The sequence below is a fragment of the Ptychodera flava genome (assembly GCF_041260155.1).
Source record: "Ptychodera flava strain L36383 chromosome 23 unlocalized genomic scaffold, AS_Pfla_20210202 Scaffold_23__1_contigs__length_28996876_pilon, whole genome shotgun sequence".
Classification (NCBI taxonomy): Eukaryota; Metazoa; Hemichordata; class Enteropneusta; family Ptychoderidae; genus Ptychodera; species Ptychodera flava.
In genome coordinates, this window is record NW_027248277.1 from 25105626 (window position 1) to 25127925 (window position 22300).

Here is a 22300-nt window from a genome sequence, read left to right on the forward strand (position 1 = left end):
CATGTTTAACGAGGGGAATTGAAATTGATGGCATAGCTGATATTATTCGTTTTCTTATCAGGTTCAAATAAAAATGAACACAAGAACATCTAATGAATCATAAGAATAATATACATTTGAAACCAAGCCAAGGCAATACCTTTAACAAGTAGAAGAGTGTACAAAGCTAATCGGGCCATGTTTCTCATTTCAAGATAAGCGCGCTCTCTCGACGCACACCTTGAAAAGAAGGAAGCCCAAAACAAATGAGTCGTCATTAAAATGTGCATTACAGTGCCATGTCTGGCAACAAATAGCAATGTATTCACCACATTTGTCTGCTCTTAAAACGCACATGGCCTTAGAGGCAAACTCCGACATCAAGCGACACTATCCCGCAGAGGCAATAAATCGTAGTGTCTCGCGAATTTCCTCCCGAAGCATATTCTGACCAACTGACCGTACTTTGTGTATACAGACGACTAGCACTGATGGATATTTTATTTTTATATATCACGACATACACACGTCATGTGATATTAGATGATAAATGAATATTGCTCGTGAAGGGAGGGGGACAATATGATGAACGTTACAATGTTGTCAGCTTTGATCGTCTTTCAGTCGTTCTGTTTTCAAACTTATGGTGCATTACGTCGAGAAATTGGACCTGTTGATCGAGACGTTCAGTATGCATGTCCATGGTACAATATATCAGAGTAAGTAGAATTCATTTGGGTGTCCCTTGGGAGACGTATCCGGAAAACCACAGCCTTGCCATACAAAGCCATTACTCAGACCATTCACCAGTTCTGTACCTTTCACTAGATTACGCTTCACTTTTAACCAAACGACAGTGTAAGTTCTGCTGTACTGTCTAAGGTGTATCACAGGCAGAATGATATGATATTGTTGTAAGGTTTGAGAGATGGACATAGTGGGACGTTTTCCCTTAAAAAAAATTAAGGTGAGTACTGTTGATTAATGTTTGGATTTCTCGTCATGTTGTGATAACCAAGATGGGAATATGCAGCGGTGCAACGGTGTTTTATCATCGCCGCAGAACCAGAGGATGATGACCCCGGAACCTGGTCGCGATCGATACCCCACAGCTTGCAGCACTGCTGCGTCTTCACAGCCAGTGATAACCATGCTATAGATGTCGTGTCAGATTTTTAAGTTTCGTTTGCCAATGCTGCTGCATGAGCTCTGTCAAGTGCCAAGTAGTCATAGACAGCTTCAATGGTGGCTTTTCCCTTTGCTTGTAATCAATTTTAATCTCAAAAATGCTTAAGCGTGTAGGTCTGATTATGTATTTATAATTTTTTTTTCGTCACAGAGGTGGAACAGTATATCGATGTTGTTCTGGATATTTTTTAGAAAATCGCAAATGCATAGGTATGTATCACTTGAAGCTGGCATAATATATCCATAAGAATATTTAGATTGTATCTGTAATTGTAACAGTGACCTGTAAGCCAGGCAGCAACCAATTCATTTTAACAATAGAATTAGATATTAATACGTTGACAAAGTAAACTGATAAGATATCAAACTTTAAAACTGATTTCGCACATAAAGGTCATTTATCATATACATAATTGTGATTTCCAAGAAAAGGTTTTCTTTTACAATTTTAATCACATATTAAAAATAGCAATACAAATACTAAACCCAGAGAAAGAAATTCCCCTTAGTTGCAAGGCAGGGAACTTTCACTAGGCAAAATTTTTGACTTCAAAACAATAAATAAACAAAATTCTGTACATTTGTCAAATATGTTAAGTGTACGCTCACATATACTGATAAAATACATAAGTGTACACTTGTTGTGCAGAGATCTGCATAGTATATACTCTTTTTCTGCATAGATATATGCTACGTATATCAATGTATTTAAATGTTCCTTATACAAAGATATACGTTACGTATTCATTAAATTTTTGTTCCATATAAGTCAAGTTACTGACCGTATATCAACCATTTGCCCAGAGTTTTCATTCTCAATTTCCAAGTGCTATGCGAAAAAGGCAAACGCAATTTAATAGTATTTAAACTTGAAGGTCTAATTTCCTCCAAAAGACAATATAACAAAATTTTCTACATCGATGATATATGTATAATACACGTTAGAATGTCAATATTATACAAAATAAGACAGCAACTTTTTACTTTATTCAGGTCAGCTGCCTTACATTAATCGAGTTCATCTTCTTTTTCTATTTTGTCTAGTAATATTTTAATCTTTAAAACAATATCCATGTGGGAGTTTTTAATAATGATTCACGTTTAATTAGTCAAGGAGTTAATTTGAACACTTTCAAGTTAGTACGTCAAGTTAACTCAGGTACCATTTTTTATAAATTAATCCAAAAATATAATGAATATTATCACATTTCGTAAACATTTCCTTGCGTACGGTAACCAGTCATCATATTGATTTCAGTCAAAAGTATCATTCTATAGTGCATATTCCTCGGAAGAGCCCTCCCCTGGCAATTCATCTATGCCTTCCTATGTCAGCTCCTTGTATCGTTTGCATCCGATTCGTTCCACTTTTATTTTCTTCACTTGTTCAATACCTGGAATATCCTTTAGAAAGAGTAAAATATGAATGATGACAATGTTATCAGTGACGTATGGATTTCAAAGAAAATACATATTTACTGAAATTTGAATGTTTGTCAGCATGTTTTCAATCAGTGTGTTACATTATTTAATTTTGTTCTTTTTATTTTTGCTCATATGTTTATTAAGCTTGTCCAAAAGGCTCATATGGATATCGTTGTGCACGAGAATGTAAGTGTAAAAGTCATGAACGATGTGATCCCATTTATGGATGTAAGTGTAAACCCAGTAAATGGGGATATCATTGTGAGAAATGGTGTAGTCCATCATGCAATGATATTGAAGAATGTGATAAAATTAATGGAAAATGTAGGTGTCCTCCGGGAAAGTGGGGAGAGAGATGTGAACATCATTGTCAATGTTACACACATGCAACGTGTGATAGACAAACTGGTAAGTGTCAGTGTGAACCAGGCTGGATTGGAGACAAATGCACAGACTGTGATGAAAGCAAGGTTTATAACACAGGCAAGAAGTTTTGCACTGACAGATGTCTACACTGTTTCAGTAGTGAATCTTGCAGTGTTACTGATCCTGCTAGCTGTGACTGTACGCCTGGATGGACAGGAAGTAAATGTGATATATCAATTCCTGAAACATGTGACTCTCGTTTCAATAGTGATATTTGTAGAAACCATAATGACTGTGATGACTTTCACGGCTGTAATGTGAAAACCTGTAAATGTTATGGATGTATTAAAGGTTACCGAGGGATATACTGTAATCTGCCATGTGGGCATGGCAAGTATGGATATGGTTGTGAAAATACATGTTCTGATGACTGTAAATCGGAAAAATGTCACCACATAACTGGGAATTGTACAGCATGTGCTGTTGGTTACCATGGTGAAAACTGTGAAGAAGAATGCCCAGATGGTTACTATGGTCATAACTGCCTAAAGAAATGTCAGTGCAATGACAAGATGTGTAATCACAAATCAGGATGTCCATGTGGAGAGGATTGCACAACAATGCCAAGTAAGTAATAGGTTCAATAGGAAGCGTGTGACTTTTACTGCTATATAGATGTTTGAACTTGAACACATCTGGCCCTCCATACTCTTAGTTACATAAATTTGCAATATCAAAAGTCGATTTAGTGAAAACACGATTGGAACTAATTTTGGATAATTGGATTTTCTTAATTTTCAAATTTCTCAAAAGTGTTTGGTGCCCTATAGCTGAATATTGCAATATTACAAATTACTCATAAAACAAGTGTGTAACTTAAAAAGAAAAGCAGAAGAGGTTAAATTTGCAGATTTTATCGACATTACTTTACCATCCAATTATCCCAAATTAGTTCCAATCGTTTTCGAATTAATTTATGTAACTTTCAATTTGTTTCAGTCAGTAAACATGATACATAGAAAATAAATTCATGGCAGAGCTATATTTGTGTTGTGATTGAGTGTGGAATTTTATGGGAAAAGTGAAACATCTGCTCTTTTTTTCTGTTCACCATTACAGGAAGATTTATACGAACATTTTGTAAATTGAAAAATGGTTAAATTTACAGTATGTGCTACAGCCTGCAGATATTTTTAAAGCAATTCGAATTTAAATGGCTTGAACACTACTTAGCTTTTCAGCAACCATTTTGAGCATTTTTATTGTTTATAATTGACGATGTCTGGTTCAACATTTTCAAGATGACAATAACAGTGCGTAAGAAACGTGCTCTGATTCTACAAGCAAAATTATCATTGGTGGAAAGTCTTATTTGTTATAACAGTATATCTAAGCTGATAATTTTGTAAAGATGTCTTATCAGCAATATATAGTGCCTCCTTTGATAAATAATGTCTTGCACACTGTAAACTTAATAAATAACTCCTCTGTTAATTGCACTTGCAATGCGGGGACAACTAGATAAACAGGATCCAGTTAGCAATGGTCAGCACAGCAGCACAGAACAGATACAAGACTCAGAAAGCAAAATAAATGGGGATCTGGATGACATGGAAGATCACCTCCAATTAATCATTGGCGTTTGTGTATTTCTTGTCCTACTGATACTCGTAAATGTTATAATCTGTGTAGTGTGTCATCGAAGGGGAAACATAACGGTAAATAAGAGGTTGGTTTCCAGATAGTTTGTTCTGATTATTAATGTTGACAATAGATCAATAACGTGATGTGTAGCGCAATTAATGAGATTAATTTTTACTCTAAGAATATAAAAGTCATCTATATGCAACAAAATTTATAGTTTATGACCATTATTGTCTTTTCATTTTAACTGGTATCACCTAGATGTGTTGGTCGCCGCCTAGTTCACACAACAATATCAAGTTCACTATTTACGTCATACTCTCTATGCAGTAAAGAAGTTTCCCGGTATTAATTGGCATTCAATATCATATTTAGCTTGTTTATAACATTTTCCTCACTAGACAACGAGATGGACTGGTCTATAGACAAAGAAACGGGGTAAACATTTCCTGTTTGCTAAATTTGCTGTTCCCATAACAAAACCCATGAAATTGTCGAGTTTGCCTAGCCATTTCTTATCTGTTTATTTTTTGTCTGTTATTTACTTATTCATTTACTCATTTACTTATTTTTATTTATTTACTGGGACATTAGAGTCGCATAGTCTATTTCATCCTTTGTTTGTATTTTTAGGAATGTTCACTATGAGAATGCTGATGTAGCTGAAGCAAGAACTGACACTTTGGCAATGTTTGGTAAGATAACTTAGACTTTAAAGTTAAAGTATGAGCTAAGTGAAAAGTACTCTAACATAGGATTCACTTGATATATCGTTTTCCAGAGCTATTACTTCAGTGATGCAGAATCACATAGGAGCATCATAAACATAAAAGACATCGAATACTCTGTATATTAACCAGGTTTCAAACAATAAGGCGATCTTCAGAAAAAGGTTTTCACGTTTCCTATATGGTGTCATTTTGGTAACAGGATGGTCAGAAGTTTATGAGGCTTTACCACGGCAGCGTAAAATAATTTTGTAAGAATCACAGTGTATGCACTCCAACAAAAGCATCATGTATCGCCTGCCAGTATGCTTTGAGTTTGCCCAATATATATTGGGCGGTGCAACACACATAATTCTACTCTGAACCGATAGATAGCCTTGCTTTCTTTGTTACTAAATGCTTGTTTATCATTTTTATAGGCTCTCCAAGTGACTCTGAGATGGCTGATGTAGGATCAAGGGTGACTACTGATAAAACAAATAAGAGATGTCAAACTAACTTGAAAAATTTCGATGATGAAAGCAATGGAGATGAGGGCAACAGACACATACATACTCCAGAATATGCACAGGTTAACAAGACAAGAACGAAGAGAAAGAAGGCAATTCTCCCTCTATACTCCGACGTAACTGGAAATGGTGAGATTTCGACTAATCAATCCCACAATGAACCTGGAGAGGATTCTCATTACTACACACTCGAGGAAGTTGAGGACAACGAAACACGCTTTACAAGGGCGCAAGGATTATCGGGAGTAATGCATAATAGTAAAGCGGTTTCAGGTGGTGATGAATGGGCAGATGAGGAGGCAGATTACAATGTTGTCGATAGGACTGGGAAATCATATAAATTCCCATTGGGTGATAGTGAGCCTGTCAATTATGAGAAAATCGGAATGGGAAAGGAGGATGTTCCTACCTATGAAGACACGGATTACAACACATTGAACTTTGGTCCCAAACGGCTTGCTTTCAGCAAAGAATAAGACTACATCTCTCAAGAACATTAGTTTCTGTACAATGGAATTCTGGTACATGTCTACTTGTGTAAAGATTTGTCAAAAGCGGATATCTTTTTCCAACAAAAAAATATTTAACCGATTCATACACATATATTCCATTGGAGTCAAAGGGACAACATTTGCAGAAAAAAAGCGATTGGATAATTCCCAGGATAACTCAGAGATTTTTAACATAGGTCATCCATGTTTAGAGGTTAACTACTGCCAGTAATCAATGATTTGGCTCATTGATACTCTGTGCATCCTATGGGACAGTTTCTATATTCTATAATAGTAATTATATGAGATATTGTACAGTTGGATATGAACATTGTCACACGTGGATCATATCATCTTGTAGAAAACCTTTGTAATTCTAAACTTTGATATTTGTACTCCAATGACAATCACATAGTATGACTAGATGTTGCTCCATGTTGATATTCAATATGCGTTCTCCTGTCTGTAAGAAATATCTTGGTATTCATATTAAACAGTTTTTGTCCTTTGACAGTAATGCATGGTTTCCATAGGCTTTAGCATAATCATATCGAGATTCTAATATCTTTAGGAATTTGTACAAAAATAGATCCCACAGTAACTAATCTGCATTCACTTTTGACATTTTAAAATGTCAAATCTGAATGCAGTTTATGATTGTGGGATCTATGTTAACCATATAATTTTATGGGCTGAAACCTATGTACAGTTAACACACTTAATGTATATTAAAGCCATGTAACCTTGCAATGTTAAGACATATACTCGGACCAAGTTATACATCATGACTACTAGCCAATAGTGTAGAAAACGCATGTCATTGTCACAAAAATGCAACAAGTATTTTTTTTACATGAAGTAGCTTTTGATAAACATTTGTATGTTATTGTGAAGTAGGATTTCTGAGTGTCGTTAATGAACTACTCAGCTGAACGCCTCGATAGCAATATGCGTAACTGCCACAGTCTATTGTTTGGTCATCAATCCTCATCAGATTTTCATTTTCACTTCCTCGATATTACGTCATTCAATCAATATATGTTACTTTACACAGAACCGGCAAACAATAGATTTCGATTTGTTCACTTCCGCCTTTGACGAACACTCTACAATGAAATATTCAGTTTGCTATGGTTTAACATTTACAGTACCAAATGAAGAGAAATGATATTTGTAAAGTAATAACAGTGGATAGTTTAACTATTGTCGTTTATTATTGGTAAAATTTTAGTTTGTCTTTTCGACTCTCTATATATTTCCTTTGAAATGTTTGGCTCTTGGTGCTTGAGATAATTAAACTTCTTTTTTCAGTAATGTCTTTCTGCAATGCTTAATGTTTACATTACCGGTATGTTATTGAAATGGATCTTTTTGAATCAATGTTCAAAATAAAGCAATCACAAGTGTGAATTAGGAGCATGTATATTTATACAGAATCGTGTAATGTTTGTCAAGAAAAAAGGTATCGAAAAATCTACCTTTTCTTGATTATTATGTTTGTCAACGCTTTCACAACAACAATTTCTTGCGATTCAGTTGTTTTCTATGGTAAAATTTGACCTCTGCATGTGGAAAAGGGAGAAACGATTCTCTAGCATCTGTAGGGAGCTCTGAGGTCTGTAAGTCTACCTGACCTAGCGTAATACAAATATTAATTTGAAGAGGTCACAGCTGTATTGGTATGGCAGATACAATACAAGTCTGTTTCATTGTCTTTATTGAATCTTACTGTCTTATTTTCAAATGGAATTTACAAGCAAGAATGTTTTGTTTTTTTGTGATGACATTGTCACAATATCTTGTAAATGAGTAAGTGAATAAGTAAATAAAATATGAATAAAGGAAGTATTTGAGCATTCTACTTCAAAAGATTCCGCCCCTTCATACCCCTTATTACAGAATCGTGTAGTGGACTGTCGGCAATACGGAAATTATACATGTTGTCTAAATTGAGGCTTTACCTACACGGTCAGGTGTGAATTTTTTAAATGGTTATACTCTTTAACAAGTAAATAATTTGTTGGAAAACTGATAGATTGTCTTGAAAGAGCTCAGATGTAGCCATACATTAGCCATACACTCCAAACCATACACCCCAAAACATCCCATTGACTGTTCTGAGTTTGTCATTTGCAAGTTTATGTGTGCAGATCTGTTGATGTTCTTTGATTTCGTCTGAGCTTCTTCCGGACATATATCACTCGCACTCACTGTTGAGATATCTCCGACTATTTCGTATTGTAAAGTGATTTTTCTATTACTTCAATGCTTAACGTCAGGCAATCAAAACATGGGTCGCTTAAAGTCTGTGGACTTGTTCAGTTTATACCACTCATGGTCGTGTGACACATTGGTCTTATCTTTCGTTTATTATCGTAACACCAATTGTTCTTATGCAAATAAGTAAACCGTTACGGTTCATTGGTATGGAAATTAATAAAAATTACAGTTTATTGAACAGACTTCATAATCATATGAATACAAACGTAATATATGGTTAACTACTTTCCATATCTATGCACGCGTAACGATTTACTCACCTACATACGAGTGAAAATCAATCATCTGGCAGATTGTACGTACACGTGGCAACTTTTAATGATCTTGCGAAATTACATGTCAATGACAAATCATCGTGTTTATTTTAAGGGGAAATATGGCCTGATGAACTTTCATGCGAGGTTGACAATCTACAGAGGGACTATCACTTTTCGACGTTTACATCAACATTTGTCACAGGTTGTTGGGGCTGTACATTGTTCTGCTGGAAATTGCTGATACGCTTGTACGTGCGGAATCCTTCGTCAGGACGATGGCCACTGCATTCGTTAGCTAGTTGTTCGTCGAAGCCCTTATTCATACAAAGAAGTTGCTGCAGCAACTTGAATTTAATGAAAATAATCAATAATTGAAAAATATTGCCTTCGAAAAAGAATGACATTTTAGCGAAATGTAATGGAAGCCCACACTTCAAATTCAATTCAAATGACAAAACTCAGCGAGTTGGGTAGATCAACTGCATTGAGTGTTTCGAAGATTATCATGCCACATTATACTGGCCTTTCAAAACCATGATGGAAGAAATAGTAACGATAATAGTTACGCCGGGAAAATGTAAGAAAATAATTGAAACAAACCTGTCAGAGTGGCCTGTATGATATCCCGATATTCTACATATTCAAACAATTAATTTGGTAGGATCTCGAATATTTCGCTGCTTTTGAACTTCAGTTGTGTTAAGTTTCTCGCTTCGGATCCGTCCCCATGCATACCGCATGGACAAGCCTGACCTGGTAGACTTGAGTGTATTTTGAAGTACGCGAGATTCTTGTATTTCAGTCAATTGTGCACTGTTCACGGGAGCAGGAAATCGTTAACGTTCCTGTTTTGCCGTTAGTTTGAAATCCTGTCTGTCATCTAGTAGTATAGCTTCAAAATTGTAGCACTACGGCGAGGCGGTCAGAGAGTTTGGTTTTTGCGACTTCTTTCACCAGTAGCGCTACAGTGACAATGGCCCTCTAGAGTTCCAAATAAGTGCGTTGCACAGGGCAAGGCGTGTTGATGTGAAATCTTACATATTTACTGCATTTTGTCGTACAGGTTTATCACTACCCAAGGCTAAACACTATACTTCACTAACTTACACACACACACACACACACACACACACACACACACACACACACACACACACACACATATATATATATATATATATATATATATATATATATATATATATATAGTCAACGATCTGTTACACTAAGACCAAGATTTGCATGGTGACTATGATTTTTATTTGTCATTTTGAAGGATTCCTTGAAGAAAGTTTGAGCAAAAGTTTATACATTGCACCTTTAAGTCCCATACTACCTCATATGTACTGTAATATAAGGTTTTTCACAAAATACCGGGACTTATGTCCGAGTTATTTTTGCGGCAGATGTGTTGTCCGAGACGCGTAGCGTCGAGGACAATACATCCGCTGCACGATGTACTCGGACATAAATCCCGGTATTTTGTGAATAACCTTATTATTATACACATTCTTAGTCCAACTTTACCTGAAAAAAGTTGAAATTTAGGGGTTTTTGGATGCTTCTCGCGCACTGCACCGAGCGATCGCGAGTAGACTGGGAACGCGTTCACCGCGTCCTCTAAGCGCACAGAACAAAATTTCAACCCACATGGCGCAGTGCATGTGGAAGAAATTTTACGTCAGCACCATAATTTCACTCAAAATCACTGGTTTTGGACTGACCATGAGTTAGTTTGTAAAGTACTTAATCTTAAGAAGTTTATATTTTAGTAAAAAATTAAAATATTCTCTTCTTTTTCCTTGTGTTTAAGTAAAGTTGTTTTGAGGTCAAAGGTCAAATAGCGTCCAATAACACCGAAAGTTATTTTACTCTGCGTCCTCTGATACCGAAACTTACTGCACGACGAAACTCCATAGGTTAGAGACGCAAGTGTATAATAATCAGTATCTATAGAAACATTTTGGTCTTTCATCAAACCAATGTAACTTAAGAGATCTGATCGCTTTTCATGCTGGTTTTACGTCCTCAAAGTTTTATATCATAGGCTAACATATCGTTTTCTGTTGATAATTTTATAGTGACAGATTTTATTGTTCAAACCAGTATGCTGTATTTAACCTTGCCTTTTTGAAACTATTGTCACGGGCAATTGAAGTTTCCCCTGGATGTTTTCTTCAATAAAGCGATATCACATATATTTGTCAGTTTACCTAAACTCGTGCTTGCGAGTTGTCTCTTTTTTTATATAGCCAATTTATTTATCGTCTTATTCATTTATATACTTATACGTAGGGTGACTGTGAAATTGTAATTATGAGTGCACTGTAAGAAAACAGCAATGGTGTTTAAGTGACAGTCAATTCCCATTCTGTTCGCTAACGTGCATTTTGTGATTGCATGCCTGACGTTGTGAGGTCAAATGTAATAGAAAATTTATTATTTATGAAACTAAGATTGTTAAAATCTGGTGTATTTATTTGAGATAAACCGTGAGCAATTCTCCTGTGCTGTATTGTCAGAGTAGATAAGTGTTAGTTTAATGTTCGTCCTACAAGTAACATGCACTGTGTCAAAGGTCGTTTAAAATGGCTGCCTATGCCAGTACTGCTATAGATTTCTGCGAAGTGGACGCTAAAAAGAGAGGTACAACATTTCAGATTTGTCATTTTGTATTTGTCGAATCAATCACCTGTTTACGCGATTTTTTATCAATTCTTGATGTACTTGACATATTGATGTTGAAACGATAAATGACACTTTAAGAAAATTTGTATTTATTCTTGTGTGGTTTGCATTTTTAAATGTGTGAATGGATCAGAGTTCCAAGTATCTAACACTAAAACATTCATGACTCTCTTTTGCTAAGTTGCTAAAGTGTTTCTCTATTGTTGGTTTATGCAATCAAAGTTCCTAGCTCGAAAATTCTACATTCAAAAGATTTTTATACATTCATCCAAAAAGGGACAAGCTAATTATACTTACTGCTGACAAGTTTAAATAATTCTTCTCCCCAAAGTTTTTTGTGATACATGTATATGGAAAATACAGTTGGAAGGGCTTTCTTTCATATCAACACATAAATTCAAGGAGTGACAGAGAAGAGGCAAATTTTCTGAAAAAATCAATATTAAATACTTATTACTGTAGTTTTGAAGACTTTAATACAGGTCAGACTTTTACCGTTCCATATGCGTTTCATGCCTTAGTTAATCGGACTTGCCATGCTCTTAAAATACAGGAGCAGTCAAAAATATTAATTACGAGCAACCGTGAGTTTGTCGAAGTTTCGTCTTAATAAACCAAAACTGAGATTCCAGGAAAAGTCAAATATTTGATGTCCATGTCACTGTGTTTCTATCAGTCACACAATACACTGATGTTACAGTTAATTTGTTTTTTTTTCAACATAAGTTTTTAATGCTTTTTAAAAAATGTTATATATGAAAATAATTGCAGTGCGTCTTACATATTTCAAAACACCCTAAAAAGTAAAGTATGTAGAAAGAGATCCAAAGTGGAATATGCCACTTGTCAAACGTGTACATGGATATTAAGTGAGAGACATGGAATTGGTCACGTTAAAGACATGGAACATATCACATGCATGACTCATTGATGGCTTATCTGTTAATCATCTTTGGGCTAATTCTTCCTTTGCAAAGGCCACAATTCTTAAGAATACAAAATGTATTTCTTGTGAAATGTTTTATTAATTAAATTATATAAAGTGAAAATAATTACATACGATTCTGAAATGGAAAATATTGAATTCATCTTTGTAATATGAAGCTAGAATATTTGAATTTGTGAATGATTAACACTTACTTGAGAGAACAAAGTGTTCTTGTTGATTCTATGTCTTCTCAACTCATAAAACAAAGTTGAGTATATAAAGTTACAATCCTGAAATCCCGTAAGTAAATACAACGGTTTTTGTCAGACAGTCAATTGTCATTGTATGTAAATTGTGTGTAGGTTTGTATTTATGTGCAGAAACAATGGATGTTTCAGTCTAGCGACTATAAGATAAACTATGAAAGGGTCCTTTTTATGATTTAACCATTGTGTCGTAGCAGATAAGTTCTTGTCGATATTTGACCGTAAAATAATATAGGAGATTAAAGGTCATTTTGGCCGCCTTATCAACCCTTGTTTGGCATCATGCAAGTTAGTAGCTAAAACCATTGTCATAACATTTATTTTTTTTTCTTTATTTTCGAAACTACAATTGTTACATCGTGCCCTGTTTTGAAAAAAAACATATTTTTGAAATAATAAAAAGTGTGACGACATATATATCATTAAAATAGAAAGACACATTGCCTACAGTCATATTTAAAGAAAAAACATGTCATCGAAAATTGTAATATTAAATGAATATTGTATTGTTTGTTAAATACTCACTCGAACGCTCACTAGTTTGAAGTGTTTAACATTGATTTTTTTTTAAATTCAAGCACTGCTAGGTATACAGAATAGAATGTTTACATTAGACTGAAGAGTGAGAGCTAATTTTGCCTGCCGATGTTAACATTCACACAATAAAACTATTTCTATACAGAGGCTCTCCTAATCTCTTGAAATAAAACCCTTTCATCAAGTCTCCACCGGTTAACACGATGAAAAATTTGCTATATTAGTGACAGGATTAACTCATCTCTCATAACAAGCACAAACGATCCGGGTATATTGTAAAAAGTACTTATGCGGGTAAACTAAAGCTTACTTGATTCAAGTGTGTTTGTTTTCAAGCGAACTGCAACGCTTCTGTCTATGTATATTCACTTCATTGGAAAGGTGGCATCGTCAGGGATGGGTAATTTTGTTCGTTGACGTAAGCTCTATCCTTATAGTCCAATGCAGACTTTCTATTCTGTAAACTCGATATTGATAAAATGTTCAGCAATCAAAATTAACCTTTTCGCTCGAGTGGGCATACAGAGCATAAACTGATCATTAAAATGATGTCATTTATTTAACATCACTGTTTCTTTCATATCGGTGATGTATTCCTCCAATTAGAAGTTTAGCAAAAATTCTCCATTTCTCTGTATTTCTTTGTTTTTCTCCTTGATTGTATTGTTTCATCATTCTTTTCATGAGTGTAGGAAAGTTATGTATTTAAAGGGAAAAGGTTGTAGGATCAAAAATTTAAAAAGTACAATTTTTAAAAACAATGCCGCAGAAGTTGGCTTCCTAAGTTTCATCATACCGAAACATTTTTGATGAGGGAGCTATAAATAAATTTTACCCATCAGTGTTTTATTTTATGTTTAGGTCACAATGTAAACAAGTACATTAACTTATCTGTTTACACAATAAAGCAGTGAGAGAGTAAAAAAAAATGTTTACTATCCTAAGCTTATCTTAGATTTGCCAGATTTCAACATCCTTTATTTCTGAACCTATAAAAACCCACACAAAACTAACATACAATGAAAATTACTTGTCTCACTTACAAATTGATATTTGCTTTGAATGCACTATGGATTATTTATTTTTTTTATTCTCAGTTGTGGTATCTAGAGTGTTGAGAGTATAAAAATCGTTATACGAAATACCAGTCTAGAGGTAAAATATTGAGTGATAATAATAAGTACTGTCTTGTGTCAAAGATAAACTACGTGGACGAGACACACATGTTTATTCCAGCTGCTCTTGTTGTTGACATTTCAAACTGACCATACAAGTTGTTTTAATTGTTATTTTGTATAATACTCGTGTCTTGCGACCTTCGGTATATAAACTGTGATCTGTTCAACAATTCAAGTTTGTAAATTTTCAGATTAGTAAAAATCATGAGTATACAAAGTTATACTAGAATGTTCATAAGGACCAAGTCAAAGTTGAAGATTTTTGATATCCGCTTTGGCGATACTAATAACATGCTGCTCGTAGGTAATTTTAGATAAAAATATAATATGAATGTAATATATTTTTTACTTGATCTTGGTTGAAATTTTCTGCGTTTTCTGTGTGTCTGGTTGTGTTGTCTTAATTTCGTACGATTAAAATATTTTTAAAATTGCTAGTAAATGCAATACAATGGACTTTAAACATGAATAGACTCTGCTGGACTAATAAACGCTTCACTTGTTATAGTGTAATTCAGGTATAAAAAATCAGTAAATAAATGTTTTACTTCTTTTTAAGCTCTACTTATACAAAGAGCTGTGGTTTTAAACTTTTAAACCCTCATTAGCGTCCTTCCCTTTGTTTCAGTTCAGTAAATGGACAAATATATAAAGTATTAGGGAAAAATAAAAATCTCTATGCTCCTCGCCACGAGTGCCTCGAAAGTGAATTTTTACGATATCCTATCTTTTCATATTGCTATAGACCAATTCTGACGTTCGTTGTGTAGAGTGAAATTTTCTCGTCAGTTATTTTTTCTAACAATTGTTTTTTGTTTTTCCCCATACCGTCAAATTTGGCAAAGGCGACGTTGAGTATTGTTTGTGATTAATTATCTGTCCATTACTACAATTTGTCTGCTGACGTCTGATACTTACTCTGAACTATACAATTTTACGTCTGAATTTTACCTCCGGAAAGTTTGAGCAAAACTTTGAGAGAAAAGTTCAGTTCATAGGTGACTTCTAGCTTTTGTTATAGCATGAAGTGTCATGTTTTGGTGACTACACTTACTTTTTACCAATTATATTAAAATACGCACAAATACCGGTAAATTTGAAACTCTTAGCTAGGGTACATTGGCAAAAAATGCTCTTAATGTTTTTTTCGTTATATGACAAGTACTAAATAGATAGTACCTGTGATTTTTTATCACTGCTTTACCAATTGTGGTTTACATATCAATTCCAAGTAATACTTATACTTCCAAAAGCATGTTACAGTCGGTGACCCTTAAGAAATAAGGAAAATACATTAAGCTAAATTAGGCATTGTGAATAAGACAACTCTCTGTATCCTTTCAAAACGTGAACAAAATAATGTTAAACTTAAGATGCGACTCAGGTTCAAAGGTCAATTTTAGCTATTTTTTTTATTTCAAATTTCGAACCAGTGACACGTGGCCTTTCTTTTGGGGAAAGGTGTTGGGTCACATCGTACCGGGAAATTCCTGAAATATTACTAAAATGGCAAACTATCAGCTACACCGCGTGCCATTATTTCCCTTTTGTCTTAACGGTCGCGGATTACCGACCACGATATCTTTGATAAACACGCAGAGATTATGTATAGGCTTGGCGGTATAGTGCGCATGCGCTATCTTCAACGTTATGCTGAGCGTTTGGACTCCGCATGTATCGGTACGGCAAACACGTCGAGCAGACCATGAGCAGACCAAAGCCGGCGCTCGCGCTCAGTACCGTCAAACAAGCAAGCGAGGGCCACAAAAGCGGACCTGAAAAAGACGGCAACGTGCGCAAAGGTCGACTTTAAATGTAAAACAGTCCGACTTTGGCTCATACTCCCTGCATAACGATCAAGAATGCAGTGAAGAGTCAGATTTGGCCGAGGACGCAGACGTTAACGGAGACGTGCTCAGTTCAACAACTATGAAAGTATTTGACACGCTGCTTTTCGAACATATTAGGCTATGCTGATTACATACCCGAGTCCAAAAATTAGCCTGAGCGAGATGAAACTTCTGTTAGTTGCGATAATTTTATCACTCTTGCTGTACATGCTTGGTGTTAGTATCGTGTTCTTTTATATTTTTAAACTCGAAGTTTCATCTTTCTATCGTGCAGCCTTTTCGTGTCTGCTGAGAAACCTTGAACAACACCGTACCCGACAACACGCGACATTTATGTCAAGGAGTTTCCCAAGCAAGTGCAGGAGTTCATACACACATGATGCAGATTCACAAGAGCAAGTTCACCGATCTGCTAATTTTTCGAAACGAAATGCAAATATTTTTTTATTTCATGCCTTTTCTTTCTTTAAATATAACCCAAAAATTAAATTACGTCAAACGTGGATTGCGAGGTTCACAAATGATTCTTGTGTGCGTGTTGTCTAAACTTATCTATTACCCGCAGACTCCACAGCTGCTAGCTGGACCTCAACACTGAACGTAAAACAAACCCGGCTAGAAGTGCTGAAACTAGCAATTTTTGCTATATGAGGTATGTCCTCAAAAGTTTGATTAAAAGTACAAATCTCCGAAACAATTATTTGTGCGCTGGTATTGCGCAAGTCGAGTGACTCCACTGTAGACTAGTCGATACTCTGTCTCTCGGAACACGCTGTCGATGACAGCCTGCACTGTTCTACGCTACGGCGTGATATTATTAGTTTGATAAATTGGTACAAGAACACATATAAATTAAAGCTGCAAGCAGCGTTGGCGGGCGCCCAAGCGGTGAACATGGTTGAAAAATCTTGCAATAATGATATTATGTGCAAAATTCGAGCTTGAAAAAGTTGGATTTGAACATCATCTAATAGTTACTGTACGTTTCACTTGGAATTTAATATTTTACGGAAAATCCAATATGGCGGCCAACCACGAGACTGATCAAAACCTATTTCACAAACTTGAAACACATCACTTTAAAGATGGTATATGCAAAATTCAGTCAATTCGATGTTTGTTCGGGAGAAGAAGATTTTTAAAGATTAAATCACGATTTTCGAAAAATCCAATATGGCGGCAAAACCACGTGACCGATCAAACGCCTTTCTCAAACTTGAAAGAGATCACACTAAAGATGTTACATGTCAAATTTCAATCGAATCTGTGTATTGGTTCTGGAGTAGAAGATTTTTAAAGATTAAATCACGATTTTCGCAAAATCCAATATGGCGGCCAAACCATGTGACCGATCAAAACGCCTTTCGCAAACTCGAAAGAGATTACACTTAAGATGTTACATGTCAAATTTCAGTCGAATCGGTGTGTTCGTTCTGGAGAAGAAGATTTTCAACAATTTAATCAGATTTTTCGCAAAATCCAATATGGCGGCCAGACCAAGTGACCGATCAAAACGCGTTTCGCAAACTTGAAAGAGATCACACTTAAGATGTTATATGTCAAATTTCGTCGAATCGGTGTGTTGGTTCTGGAGAAGAAGATTTTTAAAGATTAAATCACGATTTTCGCAAAAATCCAATATGGCGGCCAGACCACGTGACCGATCAAAACGCCTTTCGCAAACTTGAAAGAGATCACACGTAAGATGCTACATGTCAAATTTCAGTTGAATCGGTGCGTTTGTTCTGGAGAAGAAGATTTTTGAAGATTAAATCACGATTTTTGCAAAATCCAATATGGCGGCCAAACCACGTGACCGATCAAAACGCCTTTCGCAAACTTGAAAGAGATCACACTTAAGATGTTACATGTGAAATTTCAGTCAAATCGGTGTTTTGGTTCTGGAGAAGAAGATTTTTAAAGATTAAATCACGATTTTCGCAAAATCCAATATGGCGGCCAAGGTCACGTGACCGCATGCGATTTTATTGGCAAATTTTAAGACCTTAGGCCATGCTTGCTATACAAAAAATTTCAAATCGACTAGACCCCTGGGTCTCTGGAGAAGCATTTTTAGGTTTTTGGAAAATCCAATATGGCCGCCAGGTCACGTGACCAATCGAAATTTGTATACCCAGGTGCACGAGATCTCATAGGTACCTATTAGCCCTGCAAGTTTCAGAAGTTTGCGGTAAGCGGTGGTTGAGTTCTAGGTCGACAAAAAAAGAGCGGAAGAAGAAGAAGTAGAAGAAGAAAGTTGAATTCCTACGAAACCAATAGGGGCCCAGCCGGTAGGCTTGGGCCCCTAATAAAGTTTGAAAAAATTAACACGAGTCAATCTCTCCCGTCGTAACGAATGGCGACAAGTTTGCAGTGCGGTGTAAAAGCTAAGAAAATACAACAGACATTTTATGTTGTCACGAGTTACATGTGTTCGTCTCATCTTGAGGTAGAAAAACTAGAACTGACGTCCTGTTCGCACAGTGTCGGCGCTAACATGAACTTGACAATCATTTTTCACAAAGAACATGCATAAATTGCCGATCGCGAGACAGGAAGTAGACAACTTGAGTCAAGAACAAGTGAATGCCCGACGCGATCGCGCGACAACAGCACACAGGTCTCGATCGGATAGACTTTTTTACACAAGTTTCGACGTCTCAGTTCGTCTTGACTGTGAACACTGATAACCAGATTGTTACCGTTTAGACAACAGTATACAGTTAATCTACTTGTTAAACGTTCCAAAAATGGATTAAATCGCTAATTACCCCTCTGTGTTTGTTGTGTAAATACCACCCACTGCTGGCACTAAGCATTTGCCAGTTCAGTGAATAATTTCTTTCTATTTTCACACGATCTGCAATCCTAAACATATTCTAAATTCCCAAAACTTACTCTAAATATTTCAACTTAGTCCTGGTGTAAGAAAATTCGCAGAAAATGGTGCGCGACTCGGACTTCTTGGCCACAATGTGTGACGCATAGGTCGTTTACACAAATCGTCGATTTTCTCAGTTCCGTTTTTGGCAGTGCGTACATTATTCAAATAAGTATAAGTCGGCGGCGCCTGGACAGATTAGCCTGATTTTTCACCTGTGGACAGTGAATGAATATATCTGAAAGACCATGTCTCAGATTTCCGATAGAAGGCCTGGAAGTGAAGATATCCTGACAAACGTGAACAAAGGCCGATAATTTATGCAAAAATCGTCAAGTTGACACTTTGAAGGCGCATTGTGCGAAAACAAAAGCGAATTTCAAAAATCCGGGACACGGTTTTTTGCCCAGTATACCCAGCCGTCGATTGCCGTAAACAGATCACCAAGGCCGATTGGAGATTTGTACTTACACTTTTTTGAGTAAAAAAACTAAAAAACACGTATTTTTGAGTAAAACAGCCGTATGCGCACTGTTTTTGAAAAACTAACAATTTTCTGAACTCTTCGGTGACCGAGCAGATAAAAAAAAGTAACACATTTCGGGTGTGTGACCACTTCTTCTTTGTGAAAATGAGGTTGAAAATAAGTGACAATGAACCTGAGTCGCTACCTTACGATTTCAGTCTAAGTGAAAAATTCTTAAAAGTAGATGCCTCCTAAATTATCCGAAACGTACTGAGTATAGTAAATCAAATATATTTACACAACGAATTACTATACATAGGTTGAGCTAGGTAGAACAGCATACGCCAATCTTTGCTAAGCTCTGGAGAGTACCTACGTTGAAGACACTAAATATACATAATATCCCCGTTCTTTAAAGTTCATAGTACGAATAATAACACATTTAAGTATAGATAACGTAATGGTCTGATAGAAATCAGTAGAATATTTGTCTTTGCGGGCCACTGTTTCACAATGTCCGCCTTTTTGGTTAGTGCCTTTTGCTTTTGCAAATCTGTAGGTCAAGGTCAGCGCAGAGAACTCGGCCTCATTGTGTTTCAAAAATATTTTATACAGTAACAATTGCAATTCACTATATATGGTAAGTTCAAAACTCACATGTAAATAATGATAAAAACAGAACATGTTTTATGCACAAAATACACCGGTTTACTCTTAATTTTACGTGTATGTCGAAGTGTCTTATTATTCTGTGAAGTCTTTTAAAGTGAATAACAAGTTGGTATGCACCGTTGTAGATTGTTCTTTCAAATCACAGTAGCAGTAACTGAAGTTTTTAACTATTTATATATATTTTTATTTCAGTTTGTTCTTCAAGTTTTAGATTTTCCCACGAACGTCTCGTAAGTGTTACATCCAGTGTTATTTCTAACGACTGAAAATTTGTCTCCATCAAAAATGTGTGTCAAATATAATATTACAAAAAAAATTCGCGTTCTATATAACAACTTTTTTTGAAACGTTAATATTTGAAGTGTAACTGGCAAAATCGAAAGTAACCGGTAAAACATTCAACAAATAAATGTCGCCGGCATTAAAATAAACATTGTGAAGAAAATCATAAACATTTAGAGCTACCATCCTTTTATAAGAAGAAATTAAAAAAAAAATAACAAATAAATATGAACAGAGCAGTTAATGTGACAATTCATTCGAACGATATATTTATAGATTTCTTCAAAACATACGTCACCATAATCAGAAATGAAAAAAAAATCTTTCATATAGTGTAAAACGGGAAAGTTAGTTTCAATGCAATCAACATGCATACTCTGAATGAATCTTCGACATGCAGCAATAATGAGTGTTAGGTTATAAAATAACTGTTGTACATTCTTCTTACTACATTTGTTTAACCTTCTCACCTGTAAGCTTTGTTTCAATTACATTCTACACTTCGTATCATTCAAATTTCTTCGAATTCAGACCGGATTAGAATGTTAGAGTTCTTAAGCGTATATCATGAGGCTTGTATTCTACGTGAATTGGCATATAATAAAATTTGAAAAAAGAGAAAGATACAGCCTCCTCGGAATATCAGATACAATTCAAGTCTATTTCCTGCTTTTATCACTAGTATGAATAAAAAGATGTTTTTACAACAGACTGCGATACCTTTTGGATTGAACAATACTTCACTCTTGAAAAGGGACATTCAATCTATATGAAACGTACTCTCCTTTAATTTTGAAATCAGCTGTAGTCTGATTTTTTGATGTAATGAAGGCGTCTAGCGCCGAAATTTAACTTGTTGTAAATTGTGTCCTCATTAGTAGAAACATCTTCCTTTGTTATATCAATTTCTTCATAGTTGTTTACCTCATTATTATCAGTAGCGGCTTTATACGATTTTCCAGTCCTATCTACAACATTGTATTCGGCCTGCTCCCCTGCCCCTCCTGCACTACTTGAATAACCTTCACCAGAATACATTTGTCCAGACAAACTTCTGTTACCAGTGAAAGCTGTCTGTTTGTCATCAGCTTCCATTACAGTGTAATAATGTACATCCTCTCTTAGTGCATTATGGGAATTATCATTTATCGTCTCGTAATTAGCTGTTATTTGAGAATATTCTTGATTAGTTACCTCTTTTGTTTTCTTCTCTCTTGTCTTGTTGACCTGCGTATTTTCTGGAATATTTTTGTTTCTGTGACCTTCATCTCTATTACCTTCTTCATCATCATTTTGTTTGTCGCTTGCTAAAAAGGTTGTTAGCTGCGTTGTCACATCAACCATCTCATAGTCATCTGGAGATACTGTGTGAAGATAACAAGAAGATGCCAATCAAAACTTAAATAACAGAGACTACTCAACTATACGTTGATAAAAATGTACATATCAGCGCATTGAATTAACACATCATTATTATTTATTGATCTGTCAAAAAACTTTTTTCAAATATCCACTCAATATCATATATGGTATCCTTTACCAAAAATAACCTTTTTGTAATAATTTGCCAGTTATATGCAGGTAAGAGGCAGAGCCTGACAAACGTCTGGTTTACCTTTTAACAATTTGTTAATCTATCAAAAACTTTTTTCCATATATGCTTTACTCAATTATGATATCCTGTA

At 35.4% G+C, this 22300-nt stretch overlaps 2 protein-coding genes across 2 annotated transcripts in view; one reads left to right on the forward strand and one right to left on the reverse strand.

The window, feature by feature from the left end:
- Nucleotides 1-561: 561 nt before the first annotated feature.
- On the forward strand, nucleotides 562-8169 carry LOC139124143 (delta-like protein A). Its single transcript, XM_070690283.1, has 6 exons — nucleotides 562-698; nucleotides 1319-1377; nucleotides 2737-3585; nucleotides 4480-4687; nucleotides 5236-5297; nucleotides 5750-8169. Exons 1-6 carry the CDS (start codon nucleotides 562-564, stop codon nucleotides 6313-6315), a joined length of 1881 nt encoding a protein of 626 aa, XP_070546384.1. The 3' UTR covers nucleotides 6316-8169.
- Nucleotides 8170-12566: 4397 nt separating this feature from the next.
- The window catches only part of LOC139124155 (uncharacterized), a 43012-nt gene continuing 33278 nt past the window's right edge, over nucleotides 12567-22300 (reverse strand). Inside the window, exons 6-7 of the mRNA XM_070690299.1 lie at nucleotides 19962-21979; nucleotides 12567-15831 (exon numbers count right to left, since the gene is read on the reverse strand). Of these exons, the coding sequence (XP_070546400.1) occupies nucleotides 21414-21979 (566 nt within the window). The 3' untranslated portion in view covers nucleotides 12567-15831; nucleotides 19962-21413. The remainder of the gene's footprint in view (nucleotides 15832-19961; nucleotides 21980-22300) is intronic.

What these genes read in the sequence shown, in the direction of transcription:
- LOC139124143 (XM_070690283.1), top strand. Translation starts at nt 562, where the DNA reads ATGATGAACGTTACAATGTTGTCAGCTTTGATCGTCTTTCAGTCGTTC. An exon ending in AGAAAATCGCAAATGCATAG is followed by an intron (nt 1,378 to 2,736) that starts GTATGTATCACT and finishes ATGTTTATTAAG; the next exon opens with CTTGTCCAAAAGGCTCATAT. An exon ending in AACATAACGGTAAATAAGAG is followed by an intron (nt 4,688 to 5,235) that starts GTTGGTTTCCAG and finishes TTGTATTTTTAG; the next exon opens with GAATGTTCACTATGAGAATG.